Below are 25,122 nucleotides of genomic sequence, written 5' to 3' on the forward strand. Positions count from 1 at the left end.
ACTGAATTTGGATTTCAGGAAGACCTTCCAGACTTCAAAGGATAACTGGTTTGAGGAATGGAACGTGGTAGCCTTTCATGTACTACAGACCTTTGATTTCTTCTGTGGTGGGGATGGAAGTGACGGAGGTGTATGCCTGAATGTGGAGTGATTATGTGCATTCTGGACAGGGTTACCGACAGAGGCAAAGTACTAAAACACATCCGCCATTAACTACCCAAAGCAACATAATCATTTTCATCCACAAATTATTCTATTTACAAAAATTTAATACACAACACCTAGTTTTATTTTACTAGTATAAGATGATTAATACTTGAGTATCAGAATTCATCCAGACTATGTCTTATATCGTCATCATTTAAAAATCCTTTACAAAGGACCAATTTTTCTCTCACATTTCTATTTCACCAACCTGATCATACAATGGATGTGCACAAGCAGGATCTCCTGCCTAAGGCACTGAACATAAAATAAATAAACAAATGACAAATATTATTTTATCTCTTTATTTTTTTTTCAGGATATTTTAATATTGAAGCCCAAGTTGTTATTTTCAAGGGATAGGGAAGGGGAAAAGGAAAGGGAGAAGAGAGTAGTTATGCAGACAAATTATTTTATTTAATTTATGGTTTTGTGAATGGTCATTTCTGTAGGCAACAAAATGTTGTTTTCTTAAAAAAAATAAAACAAACAGCACCATTAAAGAAAGCATGATCCCTGAATTCTAAACAAAACACTGTCTTGAAACAAAAAAATTACTAAAATGATTGTTTCACCCAGTCATGTCTGGTGGGGTAACAAAGCGAAGCATAACAGCATTAAACTGTAGCAATCCCGCTGATACCAACCACACCTCCTTCTGAAAATTCAGAGAAACACGTTCTGAGCTTGTCCTGTGGGAATAATATTTTCTTTGGTAGAGGACTGAAGGAGGGTATTTACTTCACTGAATGTGGACAGAAAAAATATCTATGCACGTTAGGGATCTCCCCAATAAATCTGTATTTCTCATGCACGTTAGGTATGAGTGGATTTCACATTGCTGTTACACTGCAGGGGTAATACTGCCCTATACAGGCATAGAATGGCTAATGTCGAACAGATGTAAACATTCAGAATACTGACAAAAAAAAAAAATACATACACACAAAAAACCCTGTACTGAAAATGTGAATCGAGTTAAGTTTCCATAAAGCAGAAAAAATATTTTACAGCAGTACAAGAGAATTATGGCAACAAAGTAAAGCACTTTTCTTGTAACATTCATGAACAGTACAAATACAACAAATTTATTCTACGGACTAAATTATTCTTTAACTATCAAATATAGTACAAAGCGAAATATTATGTGCTATAAAAGAAGCAGCTCCTTAAATTAGACTAAAAAATGCTTTTTTTCTTTCCGTTGGTTTTACAGTGACAAAGCATGATGACCGAAGACAACAGGATTTCATAGATTCAGAAACATTTAGCTACACAGGTCCATGATAAATCCACTGAATATTCTGTTGCTCCCCCCCCCAGTGTTCTGCAGAGCCACAGAAGACGAACCGCTGCGCTGCTGCCAGGAGACTGCAGAAGTCATTCAGTGTTCAGAGCAGGGCCGTTCATGTGTGTCAGCTAAAATGATCCCTTTTGGTGATGCTTCTCAGCTCATCTTGAGTCTTTATCCTGGTACTTCACCACACCTTGGAGAAACTGCTAAACCAGAGGCTACAATAACGATTCTGAAATTGTGCGTGTGTTTATAAGGGGAAGGGGGTGCAGCATAAGGTAATTTTACTTCAGAAATTGCATTATAAAGCACCATATGCACCAGCTTCAAAACTGTGCAAAGAATTGCAGGGTCCTGAAAAAACCATCTGCACATTCTGTAGCTTACCCTGACAACACGCACCACCCTCAGAAAGAAAGTCTATAGTACAGAGAATATAACTCTTGCTTTATGGCTCAACCTTTATTTTTGTCTTTTAAATGCTATTTCATGTACTAGACCTCAGCAGATAAATAAAATGCAAACAGGGAGCATCCAGTTCACCATTTCTTAATTATTTTTTTAAAACATTATTTCAAAGGGAGTTTCTGCTTGGAAAATTAGTTCAGAACAGAAACACACAAACACACACACTGCAAATGCCCTAATGTTATCTGCATATCACACAGGTATGCAATTAAAACAATAAAGAGGGAGGAAAGAAAAAAGAGAATGCTTCTCCCTCTCACCCAAAAGTGCTGCTCCAGGGGTAGGAGTGGGGGAACAATTTTGGTGATTAAAAAAAAAAAAAAAAAGGTAAATTATACATGCTGGACATTGGGACACATATGGACGCACACGCAAACACAGAGCAGTGTGTTCTTAAGCAACTCTTTCACCACTTTTCAGTGCATAAACTATTTAACACCCCACGGTGCAAACGGCATGGTCATTAGAAAACACAATGACATTGGGCCTGAAACCTGGACAATTAAACAAAAAAAGAAATAATTCTAAATTAACCTCTAAACATGATTGTGTTCAAGACCAAGGGTCACTCTCCCCCAAGCATCTGTGTGACACCAGAATTGAAATTAGGTTTTCAGTCACACTAGGATTCAGTCAGGCTCCTATATCACCGCAGTTGCTTTTGAGTATTTTAACACCCTAAAACTATACTCTATAACGACACTTCACGACTGTTGCTAAGTAATTGGTCAAATTTATGCCTGGTGCAACTTCAATGACTCAAGAATGAATGGAGTGGAACTGCGCTATGGAAGAGTTTGTTCAGTTGTGTAATATAACATAGCACCATCCAGCTTAATGCCATTTTAGATAACACTATTGCGACCTCATACATGCAAGTTGCAATCCTGATACAAAAATGAGCATATGACAAGAATGAGTTACCTACCACATTAGTCACACTCTCATCTTTTGAACAAAGTAAAACTACTTTGAGGCCAGAATTAATTTCTGCATTATGTCAGTCAATACAAGAATTATTTCAAGATGCAAATACAAACAAATATTGACTTATGTGCTGTGGACAGGAAAACCTGAGCTAGAAATAAGGATTCCATCAGGCTTCTATAAACATAGGTTATCAGAAGTCTAAAACTGGTTGCTCTCTTTATTTTAAATAGAAGTTTTCTACCTCTGCCAAGTATAAATACAACGCAATACAATTCTGATACAAAGGCTCCTCAAATATGAATTTGATATGCATTATAAGACTACATTCACACTTATACTCATGAGTATTTTTCTGTCACTGTTTTGCCAGCAGCTGGCGTAGCACTGGATGCTAATTTTCATGTGGTTACTTTTAAGTTTCTGCTTGGCTGGCTTATTTTCCTGCCAGAAGACCTGAAAGCGCTGAGCAGCTGTTTCTCAACTCACACGTCATATTAAGGAGCACTTTTGTATAGAAAAAAATATCATTGTATCAGAAACAAATTTGCTAGTGTAATTATAAACGGCCTTTGTACCACACAGTGTCAAAAATAATATTGATATGTTCCTAATTACAATAAAAGAGAACATCAAGGTGCACCACAGAGCATCCTGTGACAGGAATGTATGTTGTAGATAAATTTCAGCTCACTTTTAAGACAATAAATGGCATTTATCATGTTTGTGAAAATGGTCCCACAAGAAAATAAACATGGTTCCTCCATTCAGTAGAACCTCACAAACATGCACCCAAGTCAGGGAGACCGGTTACAGCCTATGAATAAGTATGCAAACAAAGATAATATAAAAAAGTATAGTGTAAAATGTAATATGCTTTTTATTTTCTAAATGTAGTTCTATCATTCACGTTAGTATTTCAGAATGCAACAGTAAATGCATCATGAAATCCAAGCAGTATTGTATCTCACACATTCTTCCTACATTGTCCTCTGAAAATTGTGGAATGAAAATCAGTTTTCTTGAGCAGACCGTCAGGTCTTTGGATTAGCGAGGTTCTACTGTAATGGTAAAAACAGCATATCCCTCTGATGCTGACATTTGGGTAGACCCAACCACATACTGGCAGATGGATGACTTGCACTCCACATTCTGTATTCTTGAAGTGGGAGTAAAAAAACCCAAGGTATTTTCATCTCCCCAGCAACTGCATGTGCTTTATCCCTTTATAATATTTTCCTTCCAGGTGAATAGGGCCCCAAAATTACTGTTTTTCTTCTCTGCTGTTATGGTGGCTAATGCATCTGGAACGCAGCTATAGTCCTAAATGTAAATACAGTACTGGATAAATACTGAAGGTTACTTTAAAGATGCAGTATCCCTTTTAAAAATGTCTTTTTGCTTCCAAATTTCTAAAAGGTAGAGTAGGGGGGTCTGAATTCCTTCAAGAAAAAAAAAAAGACAGTGTTGTAAGTAATTCTAAGAATTACTTTTAATGGCAAAACTCTGAAATGCTATTTAAATAGAGCAACTTGCATAAAAGGAAAAATAACTGATAATCTAATATTCATCCAAACACAATCAGAATCTTTCCTTACTCATTCACCATAAGAACACATTGATTTTAGGCCACAAAAAGGCTAAAACAACCAGAACCTATTACATAAGTCTGATACTTGGGACTGACAAACCAAGTGGACAGATTAGAGAGAAAAATACAAATAAAGAATATTTGAGTGTGAAATGAGAGAAAACAGGTTTCTGATCCGCAGTAGAGCAGTTACTTTCTCTGGTCTCTACTGAAGCCAATGTGATTCCAGTGTTGGTCCCACTAACCCATTGCATACACAAATCTTTCTCAAGGAATCAACAAGAAGAGATGATGATTAAGATTTGAGTTCCGTAGTCCCTGGCAGGGATGTAAGGAAACTCCTCTAACAATCTGAATTCCTCTTCTTCTTTTTTGCTAAGTCAAGTGACTATATTTTAGCCCTAGATAGTGAAAGTCAGTTGAAGAAAACAATCCTATCAGCAGACAAACTGCCAACCGACTTAGAAGCTACGATGGCTGACAACCTGCACCTTGCCACTACCCCACTCAAAATGGTCGCTGCTGTGTTATTCATTCTGCATAGTTACTCCACTTCTTGCAGAGTTATTCTTCCATTGGTCTTGAACCTGCACCTTGTATCAACTATCAAAAAGTGGAGAAAAAACGTGCTGCACTTTGTGCAAATAAATAGAAGCTACAAATGACATGCATTAATTATTTTTTTTTTTTTAGCACAGCAAGAGAGATCATAGAAGCTTCAGTAACAAGGCTATCTTTTTTTTTAAACTACTTCTACAGGTTTCCTCTTCTTCCCAGAAAATGGCACTCCGGCAGGAATAACTAAATTCTGAAAGCACCATGTGGAAGAAAAAAAAAACAACTGAAAAAAAAATCAATCAACTAATCGGAAACCATTAGCGGTCTAAACTGTTCCAACTTCTCCGTTCCTTTGTCCTGCTCTCCCGCGCCGATAAGGGATACTGCATCTTTGATTCAGTTCCTACCGTACAACCAGACAAGCTACACACAGTTTGGAAGGCCCTATGCAGTCATCATGACAGAAGGCTCCGCAGCCTTTGCACACGATCATGGCTTTCAGCCGGCAAGAGCATTTCAGTTCCAGTTCGTCGGCATTGCTACTGTCAGCAAATTTCTGAACTGGGAGCTGCGCGTTCTGGTTAGGCAGGCCCGTGGCAGCGTTCGAGCCACTTCCTAAAATCCCCATCGACTTCTCGATCGCAGACGCTGCCCTTTTGAAGCTTGTGCTGCCAAAGTGTATGGTTGGGTAATTTCCACAGAGCTGCTGCTGCTGCTGTGGGTGCTGCGTCTGTATTTTCTGAGCAGCAAGTTGGGTAAAAGGCTTCGGTGGCTCAGAAAGTAAATAGGAAGAGAAATCTGCATTTTTTAATGCAAACGCTTTTAACTGTTCTTTCACTTCGTTCTGATCATAGGAAGCTTGCTTCATGCCCAGTTCGCAGCTGCTGCTTAAACCTTCCTCAAAAGAAATAGGTTCAGATTTTATATTGCTACAGATGCTTGCTGGCTGAGGCCAACTAAGTCTTTTAGTGGTTTCCATAGTAACTGCCGCTTGTTTTTGATCAGAGGGGACTTCTGCATTTGGGTGAGGAGGGGGAGGAGGTGGCAGGGGTGGAGGGGGAGGAGGGGGATGCACTAACGTTTTACTCTGCAGAGTTTGAGAGGCACTGGCAATGTCATCACCTTCCTTAATTTGGATATTAGGGGAAAACACACTTCCTAGCCTCAGCTGGTGAGCTGCTGTAGAAATACTCATATCTCCCAAGCCCTTCTGTTCCAGGTGTCTGGTAAAAGCAAACGCGTTGCAGCCAGGTGGGCCTTTTGAAGTAGTTTGCAACAAAGCTGCCGTAGGAACGGGGCCTCTCGCAGCCATGGACATTTGGTAAAAATGCTGTCTATGTGAGGTACTAGCTTCTGCATGAAAGCTGCCGTTTTTATCAATGTGAAATAAGCTCTGCTGGAAACTGCACGAAGGCAACGGCCTCTTCGGCTGCTTGATCTCTGGGCTGTGAGCGATTCGGCTCTGAATGGCATGTTTGTTCAGCCACTCCTGCTTAAACGGCTGACCATGCCCTAGCTGATTCATGCTGGAACTAATTACACAAGGAGCCACTTTAACATCTGTGTCCATTGACACCTTCCCAGGCTCACATTTAATTTGAGCATGTTCCCCTACAGTCCTGGCCATCCTCTTTTTCGGATGGTTTTCACGCTTTCTGATTTGTAGCGGGGCTATGCTGCCTGCTGTAAATCCTTTACCATCTGGATTAGGAGAGTTGGAAGGATGTTCAACAATGTTTCTCTCCGACACTGCTGTTTTACATACTGAGGTAGTTTGCAAAGGCAAGGGAAGCCTGTTAATTTCTAGTTTGGCTCCTGATCTGGGCTGCGGCAGCACTTTCTCTAAAGGCAGATTGCCTTGCAGTAATTGTGTCACTAAAGGATTGTTGGCCTCCACTGACGACAAGCGACAGCTAGAGCCCCCGGCACTGGTAACTCTCTTCAGGGTTTCTGTTGTCAGGGACAGGGAGTCTTCCATGGAGTCCGCAATGGACGTCTTGGAGGTCTGCGGCGGCTGTGCGCTCGTGGCTATTTCTGCAGTCTGGGCAGGCATTTCAGGTCCTGTAAAATCCTCGGTGTCCATCCTGAAGCACTTGTCAGACTCATTAGTTTCCGATTTAACAGGAACAGTAATGCTCGTCAAAAGACTCCTGGATTGCAGTTCTGACATTTGCGTGTAACTGGAAGGTTCGGTTTTGACATTTTTTAAGCAGTTTTGTTCTGCGTATTCCTTATGCTTACCAGAGTTGAGATGGCTCACCACTGGCTGGTCTGTACTCATTGCCTCTTCATCGTGCCAACAAATTCTATTGTTAGTGTTATACTGATTGGCACACGCAGCATCTGCTTCATTTTTAAATGTTGAAGGACCTCTTAATTGCTCAGCAAAACCTTGGCTGGGAGTAACCACCTCAATTAATTTATCTTGAGGAGCAAGAGGCACTTCTCGAAGGCTTGAACAACCTGCCTGCAAGTTCTTGCTGTCTTGCTTTGCTGTAATGGTGACAAAGTTGGAACTGTGCTCAACGCTTTCATTAGAGACCACTTCAGGCCTGCTTATGACAGACACCTGAGGACAGGCTATACTTTGTAAGGCAGCTTCCGTCCTTACAGGTCTGCTCTGCAGTTCAATGCTGTTCTCTGAATTTTCAATAGAAGAAGAAAGTGACAGACTGGAATTCAGATTTGTAGTGTGGTCAACAATGACTTTGCAAGGTATAGACCTATTCATGGCAGTTTGTGTAAAGCTCACTGGCTGAGATTTGCCAGAGAGATCCATTCGGTTTCGTGCTCCAGAGCTTTTTTCTAAGAGATCGGTATTTAATTTAGTAGCATTATCGTAAGAGCTTATTGTCACCATGTTACCAGTAAACATTGAAATGGGCTGCCTTGCAACAGAATCTGCTCCTGCAAGGGCCTCGCTGCAACTTAAAGCTGACCTAACGGTAGTGTGAACGGAGATCGTGCTTTGCTCGTTACACCCAGTTATGGCTATCTTATCAGCAGAAAATCTGCTGGTAGTCCCCACTGGGGGAATCAGTACAGAACTACCAGAGAGATGATTTGGCAAATTGTTTGCAATAGATGAAGCTGGCACAGTGGCATAATGACTGGAGACTGCATTATTCACACTGCTACTTGGTATCGGCAACCTTTTGTCATCGATGGCATTCGATAAGACCGTATTGTCTATGGAGACTGGTACTTTACTGTTATCAATACATTTTGGTCCAACGGTTATGCACGGAGTATCAGCCCCTTGGATGGTTTTCAGCATATTTATATTACAAGCTGAAACTGCTGTGTTTGCACTGTCAACAGACATTAAAACAGAGGATTTATCAACAGAACTTGCGAAAGAAAGTTCTTTAATTGCTCCAGACATAGCAGTGCTGCAAACAGACACAGAGACTGAACTTTTATTATAAAGCACTGGCACACTGTTACTTTCATTAGAGGTAGATGAAATAATTTTCTCACACAATTGTGGCACAGGTATATTTTCATCAGAACTGTGCACAGATATCTCAGTAGCAGTTTCTGGTAATGTAGCTGGGTTAAGTGACTGCTGCAATAAAGAGGCAGTCTCACGGTGATGAGCAGACTTGTTGCTAGGGGACCTGCAGTTAGGATTAACTATAATGACACCGGTAGAACCTTCAATCTTTGTGTCAGTTGAAGTTGGTATCTCCAGAGATGAGGTACTTTCCTTTGAGCTGAACTGCGACTTTGATTCTTTATTAGTCTGGAGTAAATGAGCTCTGGCTTGATGCTTTGCAAATAGCTTGGCCTTTGTTTGCTCCTTGATGTGTGCCAGTGTTCTTGTCTTCCCACCTTCGCACGGGGTCCCCATTGCTCCAGAGACTATGCTCGCAGCTGCTGCCACGGCTGCTGCAGCTGCAGCTTCTCTTTGGGCTCGTGCTTGCTGAGCTCTTGCTTTGATATCTGCAAGAGTTCTAGCCCCAGTGTTTCTCCCACTGCTGACCGATGTACTTGGGGAAACTCGAGGTTCTGGTTTAGAAACAGGCTGGCTCTTGATGATAAAAGGTGGTCCAATTTTTGAAAGCTGAATCTAAAGGAAGAAAAAAACCAATAATTTTAATGAGATCATCGACTCACTAAAATCACCAGCTGTCTCCTAAAGGGCAGAGAAAGGTAACGAAGGGAATTACTGTTCAGTGCAGCTGGATAGAAAAATGTTAAAAATTAATGATATTTACGCTCCAGTATTTTATCATCCTCCAGCATGAATAACTGACACCTGTATTAGCCTACTCACGTTGAGCATCCTGACACAAAGAAAGATTGAACTAGATGACAATGTGATGCTTATGTGATACAATTTGTCAGACCTGTTTCATATGCAGTGCATCTAACTGGGAAGATCAACAAGCCTAGTGTAGTGATACTGGAAAAGAGCCTACGACTAAGCACTTGCTGCAAATGTGCGAAAAAATAACAATCATGTAGTGCTTTTGCTCCTCGGTCTCCAATGACTAAGACATTAGGAACAGCCTGTCTTTTGCTTACATACCAGACAACAAACCTTGCCTTTAGATAAGACGTAGCAGTGTCTCCTCTGAGCCTCTTTTTCATGTTACACCACAAAGCACTTCAGAGTAGTGGTATAAAAGAAGTGAATCGCCAAAGGATAAGCCTTTCCCTTCCTCACTTCCAATTTTAAGAGACTTGCTTTAGTACCTCCCTGGGATACCTCCTACACTGCTGCATTTCAAACATGAAATCCTCAAACCTATAAATATTAAAAATTAAAAATGCAAATATTAAAGTTATAAATACCTAAAACTTTAAGCAAAATAATAACCTGTAAAATCACTGGGATTATTAGTATGTTTCCAATTAGACACATCTGTTTTCAGGATTAGAGATTAAGAGTCCTGGGACCACTTTATAACTCATACACTCTCTCAGAATAACCAAAGCTTGGCAAAAAAACATTTCAATTTCTTAAAAGGGACATATGTTTACCGGCTGTCCACAGTAATAGGACTTAGTGGTTAATACTGTGACCTCTCTTCTGAAAAGAACTGAGAAGAAAACTAGGTAGTATTTGTAGAAAAGTAATCATAAGGTATGATGGGAAGTGAAAGCCATAGAAGAGAATGGTTTAGGAGAAGTGGGGTTCTTTTTCCCTCTTTTAATTACAAAGCATGTGTTTGTTGGTGAGATGACCCAAGAGCCAAATATTTGTTACACGAAAAACATCCTAGAACTGATTGTCCAAAATTAATGTTTGAAATGCTTGACAATTTTTCAGCATTCTCATTCACTGTGTGGAAGCTTCAGGGAGATCCAATTCTTACGACTGCACAAGACTGACAGCATCTGATCTGCCATAAGAGATCAGTGGAAATCAATGTTAAGATGGTATTGCAGTATATAACCATTTATATAACCATACAACTCTATGCTGGTCTGGAGGGCTGGAATATGTCACTTTTCCTAGCAGTTAGATTTTTGGCTTATAAATAAACACTCATGCCTAATATTGTGAGGCTGTAATACTTACATGAACCTATTTTAAAGAGTATCACAAACTTGCAATTACTTCAAAACATTTTGCTTTCTGTTTCTGTAGCAAATTCTTTTTCAGTTTCCACTTTACATCACCAGAACTGCTAAAGATCTAAGTGCTTGATTATTTTTATTATTATTCTAGTCATGATCTTTTTTTATTCCCTAGCGATCTATTTTCCTTTGTGCTTAGAGAGTGAAGAGAATTTATTAGGCTAGATAGAGACCTTCCAAATATGAAAGAATATCACTAAACCCAGAATAGCCCAACTTCCAATTGCATCACTGCTCATAAAAATAAATCAGTTGAAATATGCTGCTGAACCAGTGATTAAAACAGTTAGCCTATTTGCCCTCCTGGCCATATTAACAATGTTCAGTGATTGCAGCAGTTAAAAATACATGCAGAAAAGGGCATTTCTGAATAATCAGGAACTAGTATTGCAAAGTCAATTGCTTAAGTTCAGCAAATTGGATCTAAAACTTGGCTGATGTCATCATGTACAAAATTAAAAGGGTCAAAACACTGAGCGTATATATAACTAATCCCTCTGTTAGGAAAAAAAAAATTTTCAAATGGAATTTACTTTCTTACATGGCAGAATGATACACATAGAAGTGTTTGCTTAGTCGGTGTATCTTTTTTACCTTTAGCTTTGCCACTAACAAAGATATCTATACATATAGCAAGTAGACACTTCCCCCTGATAGCCAGATCTCCTTTTCCAATTAATTCTACAAGGAAATCTTATACTTCAGCCTACCCCAAGCCCTGGGCTTGCAAAGGAATCTCCAGCTATTCTGACTCTAGGTTTCTCTTACTGGAATAAGGCACTAGTTGTTCTTCTTAGTATTCATTACGGTGACACTTATTATTCATGCTTGCTGGACAAGTCATCTGCAGGAGAACAAGTGGATAATACAGCTGGGCAATTAGAAAAGAAGCAGCACTGTGTAAATGATGAGGAAGCTCTTGAATTAGATTAAGCCATAGATCCTGAAAAACCTTCCCTCACACAAAAGCAATTTTTTAGCAAAGACCCTGACTGAACAACTGTAGGTATATTTATATCAGAAGTAATTTGGCATGGTAGGAATCTAATAGCAAAGGGAAACCATCAGTACTAACACCCCTCACACCTCCACGAAAAATACACCATGTGCTGTGTCTACATGCAGTCAGTAGGAGGTAGATAAGAAACCTTTAATTTCCATGCCAGCCTGTTTGTTCATTACTTTACCTTAAGGGGTGGAACTCGGGGTTCTTCTCTGGGTGGTTGATCTTTATCAGATGGACTTGTTGATGAAGCATTACGGTTAGGTTGATCATCATCTATTCTAGCTCTCTTCTCTTTGCAGATTCCAAAACTGTGCTGTTCCGCTGTTTTCCTCTTTGGGATCTCTGTGTCTCTACTTTCATTCCTCAAGTCAGGTGATTTTGTGGGTTCTAATGACTTAGAAGAATGTGAACTCTCTAGACGGCTTTGGGTGCTGCCTGTTAGCTTGTGAGATTTACTTCTGCACACTTCAGAGAATGTAGCTTTCTCTACAGATGAGGTATACAGTTTATCATGTGGCTTTGATGGAAGCAATTCGATATTTTTTCCAACTGATCCTTCTGATAAGACAGCTACCTCTGATGGCAAGAGTGTACCTTTCTTGTCACCTCTTTGCTGAACACTGTGATTTTTAATTTTGATCACCTCTGGAGGTGAGTGTTCTGGGATGGATGCAATGTAGGATTTCTCAATTTCAGAATGTGACTTACATGGTTGATGACTGAGGTTTTTGCTTTGGGGCTCTTCCAATACTGAAGTATCAGGTATAACTGTTAGTGGACCAACTTTCATATTTTCAGGGGCACTCTGAAGTTGCTTTGGCTGAACAACAAGATTCTCTTCTTGAACCACCTTAGGAATGGCAGAGCTTTCTTCTTTCAAAGTGGGAAGGGATTCTTCCAACATACATGGTGATTTCCTTTGTTGCAGAGTAAGTCTTTCATTGCTTGGGGAATTAGAAACTGGAGATGTCTCAGACGGAAGAGGCAAACTATTTGCCACAGATGTTTCAGAAGTTAGCAGAACAGAAGACACTGAAGATGTCTCTGATGTTAAAGGCAAATCAGACATCGGGGATGTTTCTGATGTTAAAGGTAAATTGGAAGCTGGTGATGCCTCTGACGTTAAAGGTAAGTTTGACATCAGAGATGCTTCTGAGGTTACAGGCGAGGTGGACATTGGAGAGATTTCTGACATTAGAGGTGTGTGCGAGTTTTCATCACTGGCCTTTTGCTGAATATCACCTTCAATGTTTTCAGTACTGGACACTTCAGATGAGCAAGCTGTTTCAAGAGATGCTGGAGTACAGGGTTCCTCTGAAGTTGACTGGGTGTCTTGTCCAGGAGAGGCAATACAAACACATGGTCCTTCTGGACTTCCAGAGGAAAAGGAAGTTTCAGAAATACAGGCATTCTCAGACAACTGTTCCTCGGGGTCACTTTGAAGCTCCATATCCACCGCAATGCCTCCACCAGTGAACAAGGAGCCTTCCAGAGCAGCATTTTGCATTTGTGGTGCAATTAGCTCTTTAGCAGACTCAGACTCCTTCTCCGCTGTATCAACGACAGAGTTTGTGGATGAAACTGATTGTGCTGGTGATACGCAATCCTCCAGATGATCTATCGCAACTGACATCTCCTCCTGAGGGCATTCTGACTTCAACTCCGCTTTAATTTCAATGTGAGATACAGTATCAGTTACATCATTCATCATGACACAGGACTCGGTGCTGTCTGCAAGCTGTACTGCCTCTGTTTCTTCATTTGTGCCAGCTGGACTTACTGACTCCTCAGAAAACTCATGTTCTGTTTTATGGTTCTCCTCTTGGCATTCACAAATACTTGTCTCAACCTCTTCAGCAATCTCCTCCTGAATGACTGATTCTTCAGGTATCAGTATATCCTCTGAGTCTGCTGTTAGCTCTTTGACAGGAACCTGTTCCATACTACAAAGAGATGGACAATAATCTCTCTCTGGTAAAGGTGGAGTTTTAGCACCTTTCTGTTCTTGGTCCTCATAGGTTGCTTGTTTAGAAGGACCAGGTGTGCCAGAAGATCCACACAAAGAATTGCTTTCATCTTCATCATTGTTCTGCACTGCAGTGAGTTTCATTGATTCCCCTCTTGACATTCCCAATCTAAATGAAAACACAGAAATTAAAAAGGACTTCTCATCACAGACACAATAAAGGAACAGGACTGTCTTTCTCGCCCACATCTTTTATTTACAAAATAGACATACTTTCTAGTTTAAAACAGTGGTTTGATTAAGTGGTGGCTGACTAATTAAAATATGGTTTTATACATTTTGGAAACCTGACTGCCCAGATCTTCTTATCAGTGTTAAAAAACTTAAATATTTTTAAAATAAGTAATCTGTTATTCATGATTTAGCTATTTGGTACTTCAATGAAACAAAAAAGCAAGCTACACGAATTCACCACTACTCATACTCTGTTTAAATATCTGTGTGGTGTTGGTTTTTTTTTTAAATACCAGCTAAACACTGCAATACTAATATAGCTTGCATTGCAGAGGAAATGCACAACTCTATCTTCTTCCATCATGAACAGTTCTGTAGGAAATCCTTTTTTCCTCCACCAAGTGCACTTAGGGTCAACACAGTCCGCAGTATGGCTTAAATGCTGCACTTTAAAGACAAAGCTGCACCTAAAACTAATACACCAAAGGATGCATTTCAGTTTTGTAATTTGACAGTCATTTCAAATTTATGATGCAAATCAAAATAATTCCACTTCAGCCTCATTTTACAACTCAAGAGTCAATTATAAAGGTCTCTGTTGACAGTTTGTGTGTTTTTGTTCCATTCTTTCAGCAAACTAAATACTTCATTTAAGCTAAAAAATATTTCTAAATAAACAGATATATGTATATACTATTCATTCAATTTCACTATAATTAAAAAGAAGTTTAACATGCTTAACGAGGTAAATAGACATATATTTATAATCTATGCATTCATTCTTGAGATGAAGTGCAAAGGAAACATTCATACATTTACTTCTCTTCTGAAGGTTTTCTTAGCTTTGGTCCTCAAAATATTAGTTATAAAAAATTTTATTACTTCAGCAGAATGTAAAAAACCCCACAACAAACCAAAACAAAACAAAAGCCAAAGGCTGAAAAAAAATGTTATTTTACAAAATGTATGTGCTCTGACATCCTCAGTTCCTTCTAAGGACAGTGGGAGTACAGGTGTTCAGCATCTTCAGTAATAATTTCCAAGCAGACTTTGTACCTCAGCAGTTCCATAAAAGTAAAAAATACACAAAAGCTTTGTTGGAAAGCTTAAAAGAAATTTCATGGTCTTAAGGATCTTCTAATCTAATTAACAGAAGTTTGAACTCTGTTCTCATATTGATCAGAAAACAAAGAATAATACAGAAATAAGCGAGCACAAAAGATACTCAGAAATTACGGAAAGAAGATAACTTGTCAATGTGCAGCCAGAGGATACAGACATCACAAAGGCCTATGTATATGGAAGTACAGAATAAACACTTGAAAAAAAAACATCTGTGGTTGTGCATTTCAAAAATACTGAACAGATGCATTACAGTGATAGCTGTAAACACAAACACACACAAAAATCTTGAAATTGGTACCCCAAAAAGCACTTTCATGGTAATTATTAATATTGCCTACTCCTAGTAACTTAATATGCACAAAGTCTCCCTATGCCATCAATACGCTGACGAAGGATCCTCTAGAGAACAATTCAGAATAGCAAATTTACAACTCCCACATTTAATGCATTTCAGACGATGTGTCTTTCTCTTACATAGACCATAGTTTCCCTATATAGTCTAAGTTTAGTTATAGATTTAGGTGAGTAAAGTTTAGTTTAGATACGTTTACGTGAGTGACTTCCTTTCTCTAGAATTCCTTGTGTAAACGAGCAAAAGTTATCTCAGGAAAATGAGGAGGGGAAAGAAATCTATCACATTACCGAAAACTGAATCAGTGCTCTCTTTTCTCTAGGTGGCTTACATAATGAAAAGATATTGCCTGATAATTATCTTTATGGAACCAAAATCAGCAAAGGAATGAAGGACAGGATAAAGGTGAATGCAACTGTCATAGGGACCCTACACAAATATGCACATTCTAGTAACATACTGAAGAGGAAGAAGTGTAAAAAAAAAAAACAAAAAAAACAAACAGATAATGCAGGATTAGGGCCAGCAGAATGCGTACTGAATCTTAATCGGTTTTTTTCAGTATTGGAAATACAACTATCTTGAAGAAGATACAGCACTGAAGAAAAAGGCTTTCAAAGGGAGAAAGCTCAAGATCAGCATGTTTAAGGCAATCTCAGATTGCAAGATAAACAGATGATCTGTCTTCTTCCTTACGGAAAAAGACACCCAAAGTTTGGAAAAGGGCACAAAACCATGAAAACAGCGGAAGTGCTAAGGACAAGATTCAACTGAAAAACTGAGGGCAGTCAGTCATCAGATGAAAAAAACTCAAACGGCTAATCAAGGATATACCGATGCTGACATTCTAGTGCTGTGATAAGTCATAATGGGGAAAAATAAAAAAAAAAAAGAAAGATTAAATCAGCAATAAAATTTAGAGGAGGTCTACCCAAAATTAAAGCTGTGATTTAGTGAGCTGGCAGTACTATTCTGACACGTAACTCTCTCAAGAGTGGGAAAAGAAATAATATATTGAGACAATAGCGTATAACCCCTGCAATTGAGGGGCAACAAGTCAGAAGAATGTGGATTTCTGGCAACATGCATCAGCTGATCCTAGATAAATAACTGCAAAATGATTTTTTTTTTTTTAAAAGAAAGTCAGAGAGAGGAAAAATGAACAATGATGAGGAAGTAGAAAGAGAACATAAATGGATGGAAGTAAACTACAACCAACAGCCCTATGATAAACAGCGTGGGTGCAGATAAGAGCAAACACAAGAAACATAATGTGTAGAGCCAGCATGGAAGAAGGACTCTAAAGCCTTTGAATGCCATGAACTGGGGAGTGTATAAAAATATTTACAAAGATTCTGCATCTGTTAATGGTCCTTCTCTAAATATTAGGTGAAACTTGAATTTACTTATGGAATACTAAAAGATCAAAATAGCTGGAATCAGAGCAAAAATACCACACTGACTGCAAGAGAGATCCATTTTGCAGACAGTGCATGTGAGAAATAGCTCAGGAAGCTTTCAAAATCTGTTACTTCAGTTGAATCAACATAGCTGAAAAGAGACAAAGTCCAGTCATACTCAAAGCAAGTTCAAAAACCAAAGTGAAAAAAGGTGAGAGAACTTACACAAGGTGGAAACTATACCAAAAGCTACCACTCAATAAGTAAATAACGAGAAAAAGTATTTAAATCTGGCCAAGCAGCAAAGAAGTAGAATCTACCTACAGAACAGCCATGAAGCAGAATGCAAGTGAAACAACGCAGTTGGGGAAAGGGCAGGGGGGGACCAGATTCAATACTGTAGTCAAAATGGAAATTATGTGCAATACGACATTTTGCATAACAATGTTGATGTCAGGAACCTATCAACCCAAATGACATGTATCATCACTGCAGACTGAGTAATTATCTGACAACCATTACAGTGTCCAGCATTCAGCTAGCACGGCAGGACTGGTGGCTCTGTAAAATTCTGAGTATCGTTCTCTGTGCATGTGACAGTCATTTTTGTCTGAAGAACAGGCTTCAGGTAGAGTGAGGTGCTCACGCTTTGCTGATACTAAGCTTCTTGTGGAAGACCCTATGCGAATACCTTACATAGCCCTTTCCTTCTGAAAGGTTAGTAACCAATTCTTCTCTTGACATGCATAATGAAAAGCCATTATGTTCCTTATCTAAAAACATAATTAATATTTTTTTGATAATAAAGGGATCAACACCTGGACTACACTGAGATCTCAAAGGCGTTAAGTAAGAAATTAAGCACTTGACAATAAGAAAGCCTGCCATATTAAGACCCTAGAATTTCTGTATGTAAAGTGGTGTAGAAATAGCATTCACACTGGGGGAAACCACCTAGCAAGGATGTGCAAAATAAAATATTAAAATGGCTCTGTCCATTTGCAGCCTTGTCTTCACTACATTTCCCAGTGGTCCAAGGCAGTGGATTGTGAGAAGCAGCATTGTTACTGCAGAAACACTTCAGCTAATGCCTTAATCTTTAACTTCAGCACTTATACGAAGGGTTCCCTGTGCCCTAGATTTCCTAAGTAAAAAACATCTAACAACAAAACTAAGACATCTCATGAGATGATGGTTCTCATGGCACATTTTTGTCTACTAAGTATTACACATAAATGCCATTAAAACACATCTGAAAACAAAAAAAGAGTAACCTTTAAAGAATTAGTTTGTATTTTATAATAATTAATATTTTTAATACTTCATATTTTTTAAAACAGAGATGTAATTCTAAGTATTGACAGATTAACTTTTTAAAGCAATTTTTAAAAGGAAGATCCTTGAATTTTAGAAAGATGTAAATCTCCTTAACTTTTGATTTTTAAAAAACCTGAATATAAGAACTGAATCTTCAGTTGCTACAGAATGCCATGTCTGTATCATCATCAATGAAATTGTGCTGACTCACCCCAGTTGTGCACCTGGAGTGACACTTTCTAATTAATTTCAGTTCGTTAAGGGTATTTATTTATTCTTTGCATCTCACTTCTAAATTTAGACTAGTCATTGTCGCTTTCGTTTGCCTGTAGCCTCTAGCAAAGGGCCAGCTCAGTCAAACAATACAAAACACTATTTGACCTACGAAACTTTGCAACTAGCTTCGAAAAAAAAACCCCACAACATACTACAGAATTATCTCTGCTGGTCTTTTAGTCTGCAGAAACTGTATTTATATTTTGCAGGAGGGATGAACTGCCCTAATGCTATCTTTTAAAAGATAATTAGAGAATACCCACATACTTGGGCCTTGTGTCTTAAGCTCTCTTTGGAATGAATTTTTATGGGTGAGTTACGAACCTTTAAATATGCAATTGTAATCCAAGTGCAGACACACCACTATAATTCTGCCCATAGCTCCTAATACTGGGGAATGACTGCCTTTGATAACTGCTTTATTAAGTTTTACAGCATATGACCGTGCTATGTGAAGCAGAGAATTATATTTTCATTTCCTTCTAAAAGAAAATTAAAGAATGCTTTTATTTGCTTCAATACTTACTTTTCACCATAAAACCTTTCAAAGAATTTTTCTTTCCAAGGTTCTGTTTTCTTTTCCTTTTCAATCTCTTGTCTGATGCGCAACTGCATTTCTGGCGTAAATTCTCCTAAAAAACAAATACTAACATATTGAATAAAAGTTGTCAAGGATTATTAGCTTAATACGGGTAATTATAAATTACAGATGCAAAGATGACATGTAGTGATTTCTGTTACGGTCATCCAACAATTCCAATTGAAAATAATGAAAAACAGAAGTGAGTGTGACACAGAAAGATTTAATTTACTGTATAACATCAGTATTTCAGAAGTATATTGGTGGGATATAGTTACATGCATTTATGTTTCGAAGGCTGGCAGTGATGTCAATGCTTGGGGTTTCTTTAAACTGTCAAAATAAGCTGCCACAGCAAGCTGTAAAAATTTACACTAAGTTTAAAATAGAATCAGCAACTTTAATTTTGCTGAATTACTGGTGTATTATATTTCCTATTCTAAAAGTACTTCTCAAAGGTAGAAACAGGGACATTCTTCATAAAAACAATTAACCTTTGGCAAATCTGAGAACAAGTAGAGTTACCTTCTGCCAATCGCTGTTTCCACCCTTGTGCTGCATATGCAAAGAATTCATTATTTAGAGCAGAACTACTGAGGCGCAAAACTCCATCACTTCCCATCTAGAAAATAAGCCGATGGTAGCAGAAGATAGTGTCAGAAATAGCGTCAGCTAAGACTACATAAAAACAGAGTTCCAATTAAGGGAAATGGGGAGGGATAGGGAGTGGGAAAAACAAAAGAAAATTACCTACTACTACCACTAAACCAGCATTTTGGTTATAGTCATTACTGTAAATTCAAGTGGGTTAATCCAGCATCATTGTGCTATCTTCAGTCATCAGTATTAGTGATGATAACTCAGTTTACAACTGATTGATGTGTTTTAATCACAGCCCTCTCTCTTGAGCCTATGTCTAGAACTATTGTATGCAACCAAAAATCAAGATAATTATCGTACTTGTGCATCTGCCCTGAATACGGTACAAAACAAATTAATTAAATATAATGAAGACAGTAACTTCGCTTTTTCTAAATAAACCTAACACTCGTATTAGCTAATATGCTGTACCGGCAGAAGACTGGATGACAGGTAACCCTAACAAAATAACTGGTGAAAACTCAGCAGTAAAACTAAAAACAGCTGTACACATAATTTTATAGGCATCAACAGTGAAAAAAGTGGAAGAACATTCTAATTATTTTTACTTTCTACATCTGTCAAACATTCAGAGATCAAACACCATTAAAAGTCTTAATCACAATATTTTCTACAATAACTTCTAAAAGCAATCCAACTATTGAGCTTTCTTTTACCATAAAACTTAATGGTTATTTTCAGGTTGTGAGGATATGTCTGACTATTGAAGGAATTCTAGTAACTGAAAAAAGTGATTATATTAAAAAAATTAGCAGCGGGTATCACCTCTAGCATAATAAATAAACAGACAATAAAAAAAACACTAGCAAATAAAGAGAGAAAGAAAGGCAACAGCAGAAGAGGTAACATTGCTAGAACAAACACTCTCAATATTTTACATCCTTTAAGGTAACTAAGAGATAAATGTTTGATAAGACCATTTGTGATCTAACAGTAAGAACCAGCACAGTTTCCAGCACCTTAACACACATTTTAGCTACATAATATCCCCTAATTCTCAGTGCTTGTTTCAAACTGGAGCCAGAAAGAAGCAGATGTGTCAGAAACATTAAATGGTATTTAGCCGTATATCCCCTGCCGAGCTCTGTATTTCACTGATAATACTGGCCTGACTTTCCAAACAGTCTTTGCTAATTCACTCATTGCCTAACTTACATCCTGTCCCACAATAATCTCACAGGAGTAAACCAGAAAGATGTGAAGTAGTAAAAAGAGAAACAGAGTGATAAGCATGGACTCTGAAATCCAGGCAATGCTGAAGGCATTTGGTCACAGCAAGAAAACAGCATGTGCATGGGACCAAGGTCCCTCAGCAGGATATGAACCTAACGTACTGCTGCCTGTGATTTCCTGCTCTATGGCACTGTTTTGCCAACAAGTCATAGGATTTGCATAGAAATTGGGTGGATATATAATGCCTCTATGCTTCTCATGATGTGGGTTGTGGAACACAGGCATATTAATTACAGAGAGTCTATGACTAATGCTGAAACTGGAAAGAAACAGTGAAACATGCAGCAGAAGCAGCAAGAAAACAAAATCAATGAGACAAGAGAAAGGTCATAAAGTATAAATCAAACGTATGACACATTATCTTCTTTCTGCACAAATGAACTTTCTAGAAATATTTAAATTACAAAATTAATATAATAAAGTGAGATTTTTAGATACCAGTGCCTCTTACACCCGAACAAACAAACCAGTATATGGTCAAAACCAGCACTTACACAATTTCCTAAAAAGCTAACATGGGAAGTTATAAAGAAAAGAATCATAAGTTACTAAATAAACAATTCATTGTTTATTTATTATATATTAATATATAAATATATAAATTAAATTATTTATTAATATATTCTCTCTACATATATAAATATTATTTGTTTATTTATTCTTTGTTCACTCTAAGCCTGACAGTGTTTTGCAGGGAAGAGTAATACAGACATGAAATTGTTATTATCATATTTAACCTCATTTAACTGCAGGCTATCTCTGAAAGGCATGGTCCTCCTGAAACTCCATTGCTCAGTTGATGGCAAACAGTGTAGCCACATCACTTTCCAGATCAACAAATCCCATAGCAAAGTAATAATTTGTGGACAATAATTTTCTTTTAAATCAGCAAGATGATCCAACTTATACAAAGGTCATATGATCATTAGATCTCATGCGAAGTTGGAATGTACCGCCAAAGGTGGAAAGAGAATGCCACTTTTCAGCAGCAATCCACTTTCAGATTGCATTAAAGATAATATGAAACTGTAGCCAAGTGTGATTGAGCTATTTCACAAGGCTGCACAAATCAAGAGCATTATGAAGACTGCTAAGTTATATTACCATGTCAATACAAGAAGAACGGTCTTAGCTTCATTGTAACCCTGTTGTTGTAAGGACACGAGAAAAGCAAGCTTTGTAGGAAGAGTTACTGCACCTTTTATGTTATTGGCTAACATATTTGGAGAAAAAGCGCCAAGTTTTTGGGTGCACAATTTCATATAAGGTGTGAAAAACAAACCGCAGACCCCAAGCTAAATGCTGGAAAGAGGTTCAACCAAATTCATATGTTAACCAGTCCACCTGAGAGAAAAGCATAGGCTGGAACTTCAGAAGAGAGAGCAAATGTTAGCAAGGTCATAGGTAAAGTTCATTAGTTCTTGTGGACCAGAAAAAAATGCCAAGTAGCAAGTACCTGTGTGTTGGGGTTGATGTAGCTTGAGAGTTAGCATGACTAGGCCGCTTAAGCAAAACAGTTAGCATAACTGAACAGGCCGCTGGAAAGGACAGCTAAGAATAGCCATTGAGAAAGTTCTGATAGTGCACATGATGTGGGTTAGCAAAAACAAGATGTGTTCAAGGACGTGGAGGCGGCCTGTTGCTATTGGCGTTAGTGCATGGTTACCAATCATAAGGGAATATGGGGCGCGTGAACAGCGCGTGATTTCTGTCTGTAGCCTATCGGAATAAGCGTGATCGCGTGTACAGATATGAAAAAAGTATATAACCACGCAAGTGGAGCAATAAAGTGAACTGACAGTGCATTGCATCAATGTGTGAGAGTTGTTCCTGTCCCTGCATGGATGCTGAAACTCGGCACCTGTGGAAGAAAACAGGGGGCGCGGGGAACAGAAGAGTAGCAGAAATGTAGAATGAGAAGATTGCAGTGGGTTACCTAAGAAGAAAAATTAGTATAGGTGGAGTAGCAATGGAACAACAGATCATTTGTGGACTGCATTGGAAAACAGATGCACGCTGCACTGATCACTTCAGATATTAGCTGTAACAGCTTACAAGTATTATGGACTATGTTCATAAGATGGAAAATATGATGTTAAAGACGCTTACATGTAGAAAAGTAAGAAGAACAAACTCAAGAAGAAATCACTGCTGACTTCATGGTAGTCATTGTCTTTGATGAACTCGCAGAGGAGGACCTTTCCTAAGACCTGTGTTCATGGAAACACAAAACTCATGGAAGATATAAGTAGCAGCCAATATCTAGACAGAAGAGCATATAAAGATACAGAAGGTGGAAATACACTAACTAAATAGAGGAGAAGCTTCCAGTTATCTATTTTAACATGATATGAAAGAATCATTTCAAGCTAAAACACTATGGAGGGATGCATGAAAGTAGTCATCATTATCTAGACTTGGTACACACAATTTAGGGTAAGAAATACTAGTGAAAAAAAATGCAGGAATAAAAGAGTTGGCTGCGCCAGTGACTTTGACAAACTTGCTTAGAAATTTGAGATCAAAGAAAACCTGTGCTTGGAACACGAAGAGTTTATTCAGCCAGTTAAAGCTCAAAGAGAAAAGGATGAAGACAAAAAAGCTAAAGGAACTTATAATGGCCAAAAAGCTGAAGTGAATGAGACGGAAATTTTCAAAATGTTGTAAGAAGAAAAAAGTACTAAGAAAATCAGATCTAAGAAAGCAGATCCACTACCAAATGAAGAAAATAACCTAAACTAAGAAGTTGTTCAATTGTTTAGCTGTTCTTGATTCATGTAAAGATTTCTACATAGAAAAAAAATGTTTGAACAAGTTAGAACAGACACAAACCGAGCAATTTTACATCTAGTTCTTTTGAAAAAGTCTATCAGAAACAACACTAATAAAGATGTTTTAGTCCTTTTCCCAACACTCTAGTCACGTGAAACCAGGCTGACATTTCTTTTTTGCTCTGTTAAACTTGGAAGGACTAAGAGGTCTTCCTCCTACAATATTAGCTAACAACCTCTACTCGAAATCTTTTCTTACCTCACGAAGAAAATGCATTTTCACCTAAGTCAAACAGTTAAAGTGGAAATTGAAAATTTTGAAGCCAAAGGGTTTATCTCCTTCTCTATGCTCTGATGACAGAGACAGCACAATTAACCACTAGGTCTAAACTAGAATTTGAAGAAACACGCCAAAAAAGCAGTTCTTAAATACACTATTAATTTTTATGGATGCTGTCCAACAGAGACAGTGTGTTAATGAGCTGGAACAACAAACATTTCTTGGAAAGTTTATGTTTCATTCTGTTGAGCTTTACATTTCTTTTTTTCTGATTAAGCACAATGGTAGAATTATGTTTTCTAATTAATACCTCTATACTATGCAGAATTCACAATGGCTTGGAGAAATTCCTCTTTTTATTGAAAGTGAACAAAAAAACACCCAGCCCCAAAACATATCTGGTAAAACCCAACATCTATTTGCATTACAAAGGAAATGTCAAACACTCTTATCAAAAGGAACTGAGTAATCTTTCTATGAACAACTACTTCAATTATTTTCCTCCAAGTTCCACTGAAAATTCTCCTCTGCCAATAAGGCAGGGATTATTTTTGTAGCTCAACCCGAAGATGCACACTGGTGGTTTAGTAGGGACACAGCAAGTACTGCATAGGTGTGTACTCGTAAGTTATCTGGTCTTGGTTAGAATGTTTGAAGACAAGGAATTAGCGAATCTATTATTTCTATCTCTCTTTCGAATGACTGAAAATTCTCCCAATGTGTTTATAAAACTACTAATGATCCACTGTATATAGCTCCCGTGTAGTGTAACATACTTCTTACATGAAAGCTTATGTGTGAACATCGTACCATTTGACCATAATACCTCACAATACCAAACCAAACCAAAAAACAGCAAGAGAACTGAAGATTAATCCAAATGAAGTGTTCAGTACCACTCAAGTAACTATACACTTTCTACAAACTGCAACTAATCCTCTTTTGTGTTTTTATACTTTATCTTGGGGGAAGAACAGTCCTATAATTCACAGACTTTCCTAAAGGTATGCAAAAGGAATTATGTGCAAAAGATGAAAGGTATGAGAAAATACATTTTGACATTTTTGTATTAAAGCCTCCAACATATTAAAAATGAAAAATTTATCAGCATTTATATCACACACAGGAAAAAATACATTTTATTTATGTATGTGGAGAGACACCACTGCTGTTTTGTAACACGGAACAAACTATATTCTGCAGTACTGCGCACCAGCATCAAACCGACCTGTGATGAATGTACAGTGCAAATGTAGCATCTGAAGATGCGACAACCTTAGTGACTGACTTT

General features: G+C 38.1%; 1 protein-coding gene across 5 annotated transcripts in view; it reads right to left on the minus strand.

Moving 5' to 3' along the window:
* Positions 1-400: 400 nt before the first annotated feature.
* The window catches only part of ASXL3 (ASXL transcriptional regulator 3), a 126,866-nt gene continuing 102,144 nt past the window's right edge, over positions 401-25,122 (minus strand). For 4 of the 5 annotated variants that reach the window (XM_075416231.1, XM_009934244.2, XM_075416228.1 and 1 more), the window contains 4 exons: positions 19,413-19,509; positions 18,834-18,939; positions 11,819-13,772; positions 401-9,114 (listed from right to left, as the gene is read on the minus strand). In XM_075416231.1, coding sequence (XP_075272346.1) covers positions 5,446-9,114; positions 11,819-13,772; positions 18,834-18,939; positions 19,413-19,509 — 5,826 coding nt within the window. In that variant the 3' untranslated portion in view covers positions 401-5,445. Of the gene's footprint in view, positions 9,115-11,818; positions 13,773-18,833; positions 18,954-19,412; positions 19,510-25,122 lie in introns of those variants that run through there. The other variant, XM_075416230.1, reaches the window with a different exon arrangement.

The sequence above is a fragment of the Opisthocomus hoazin genome, chromosome 3 (assembly GCF_030867145.1).
Source record: "Opisthocomus hoazin isolate bOpiHoa1 chromosome 3, bOpiHoa1.hap1, whole genome shotgun sequence".
Classification (NCBI taxonomy): domain Eukaryota; kingdom Metazoa; phylum Chordata; class Aves; order Opisthocomiformes; family Opisthocomidae; genus Opisthocomus; species Opisthocomus hoazin.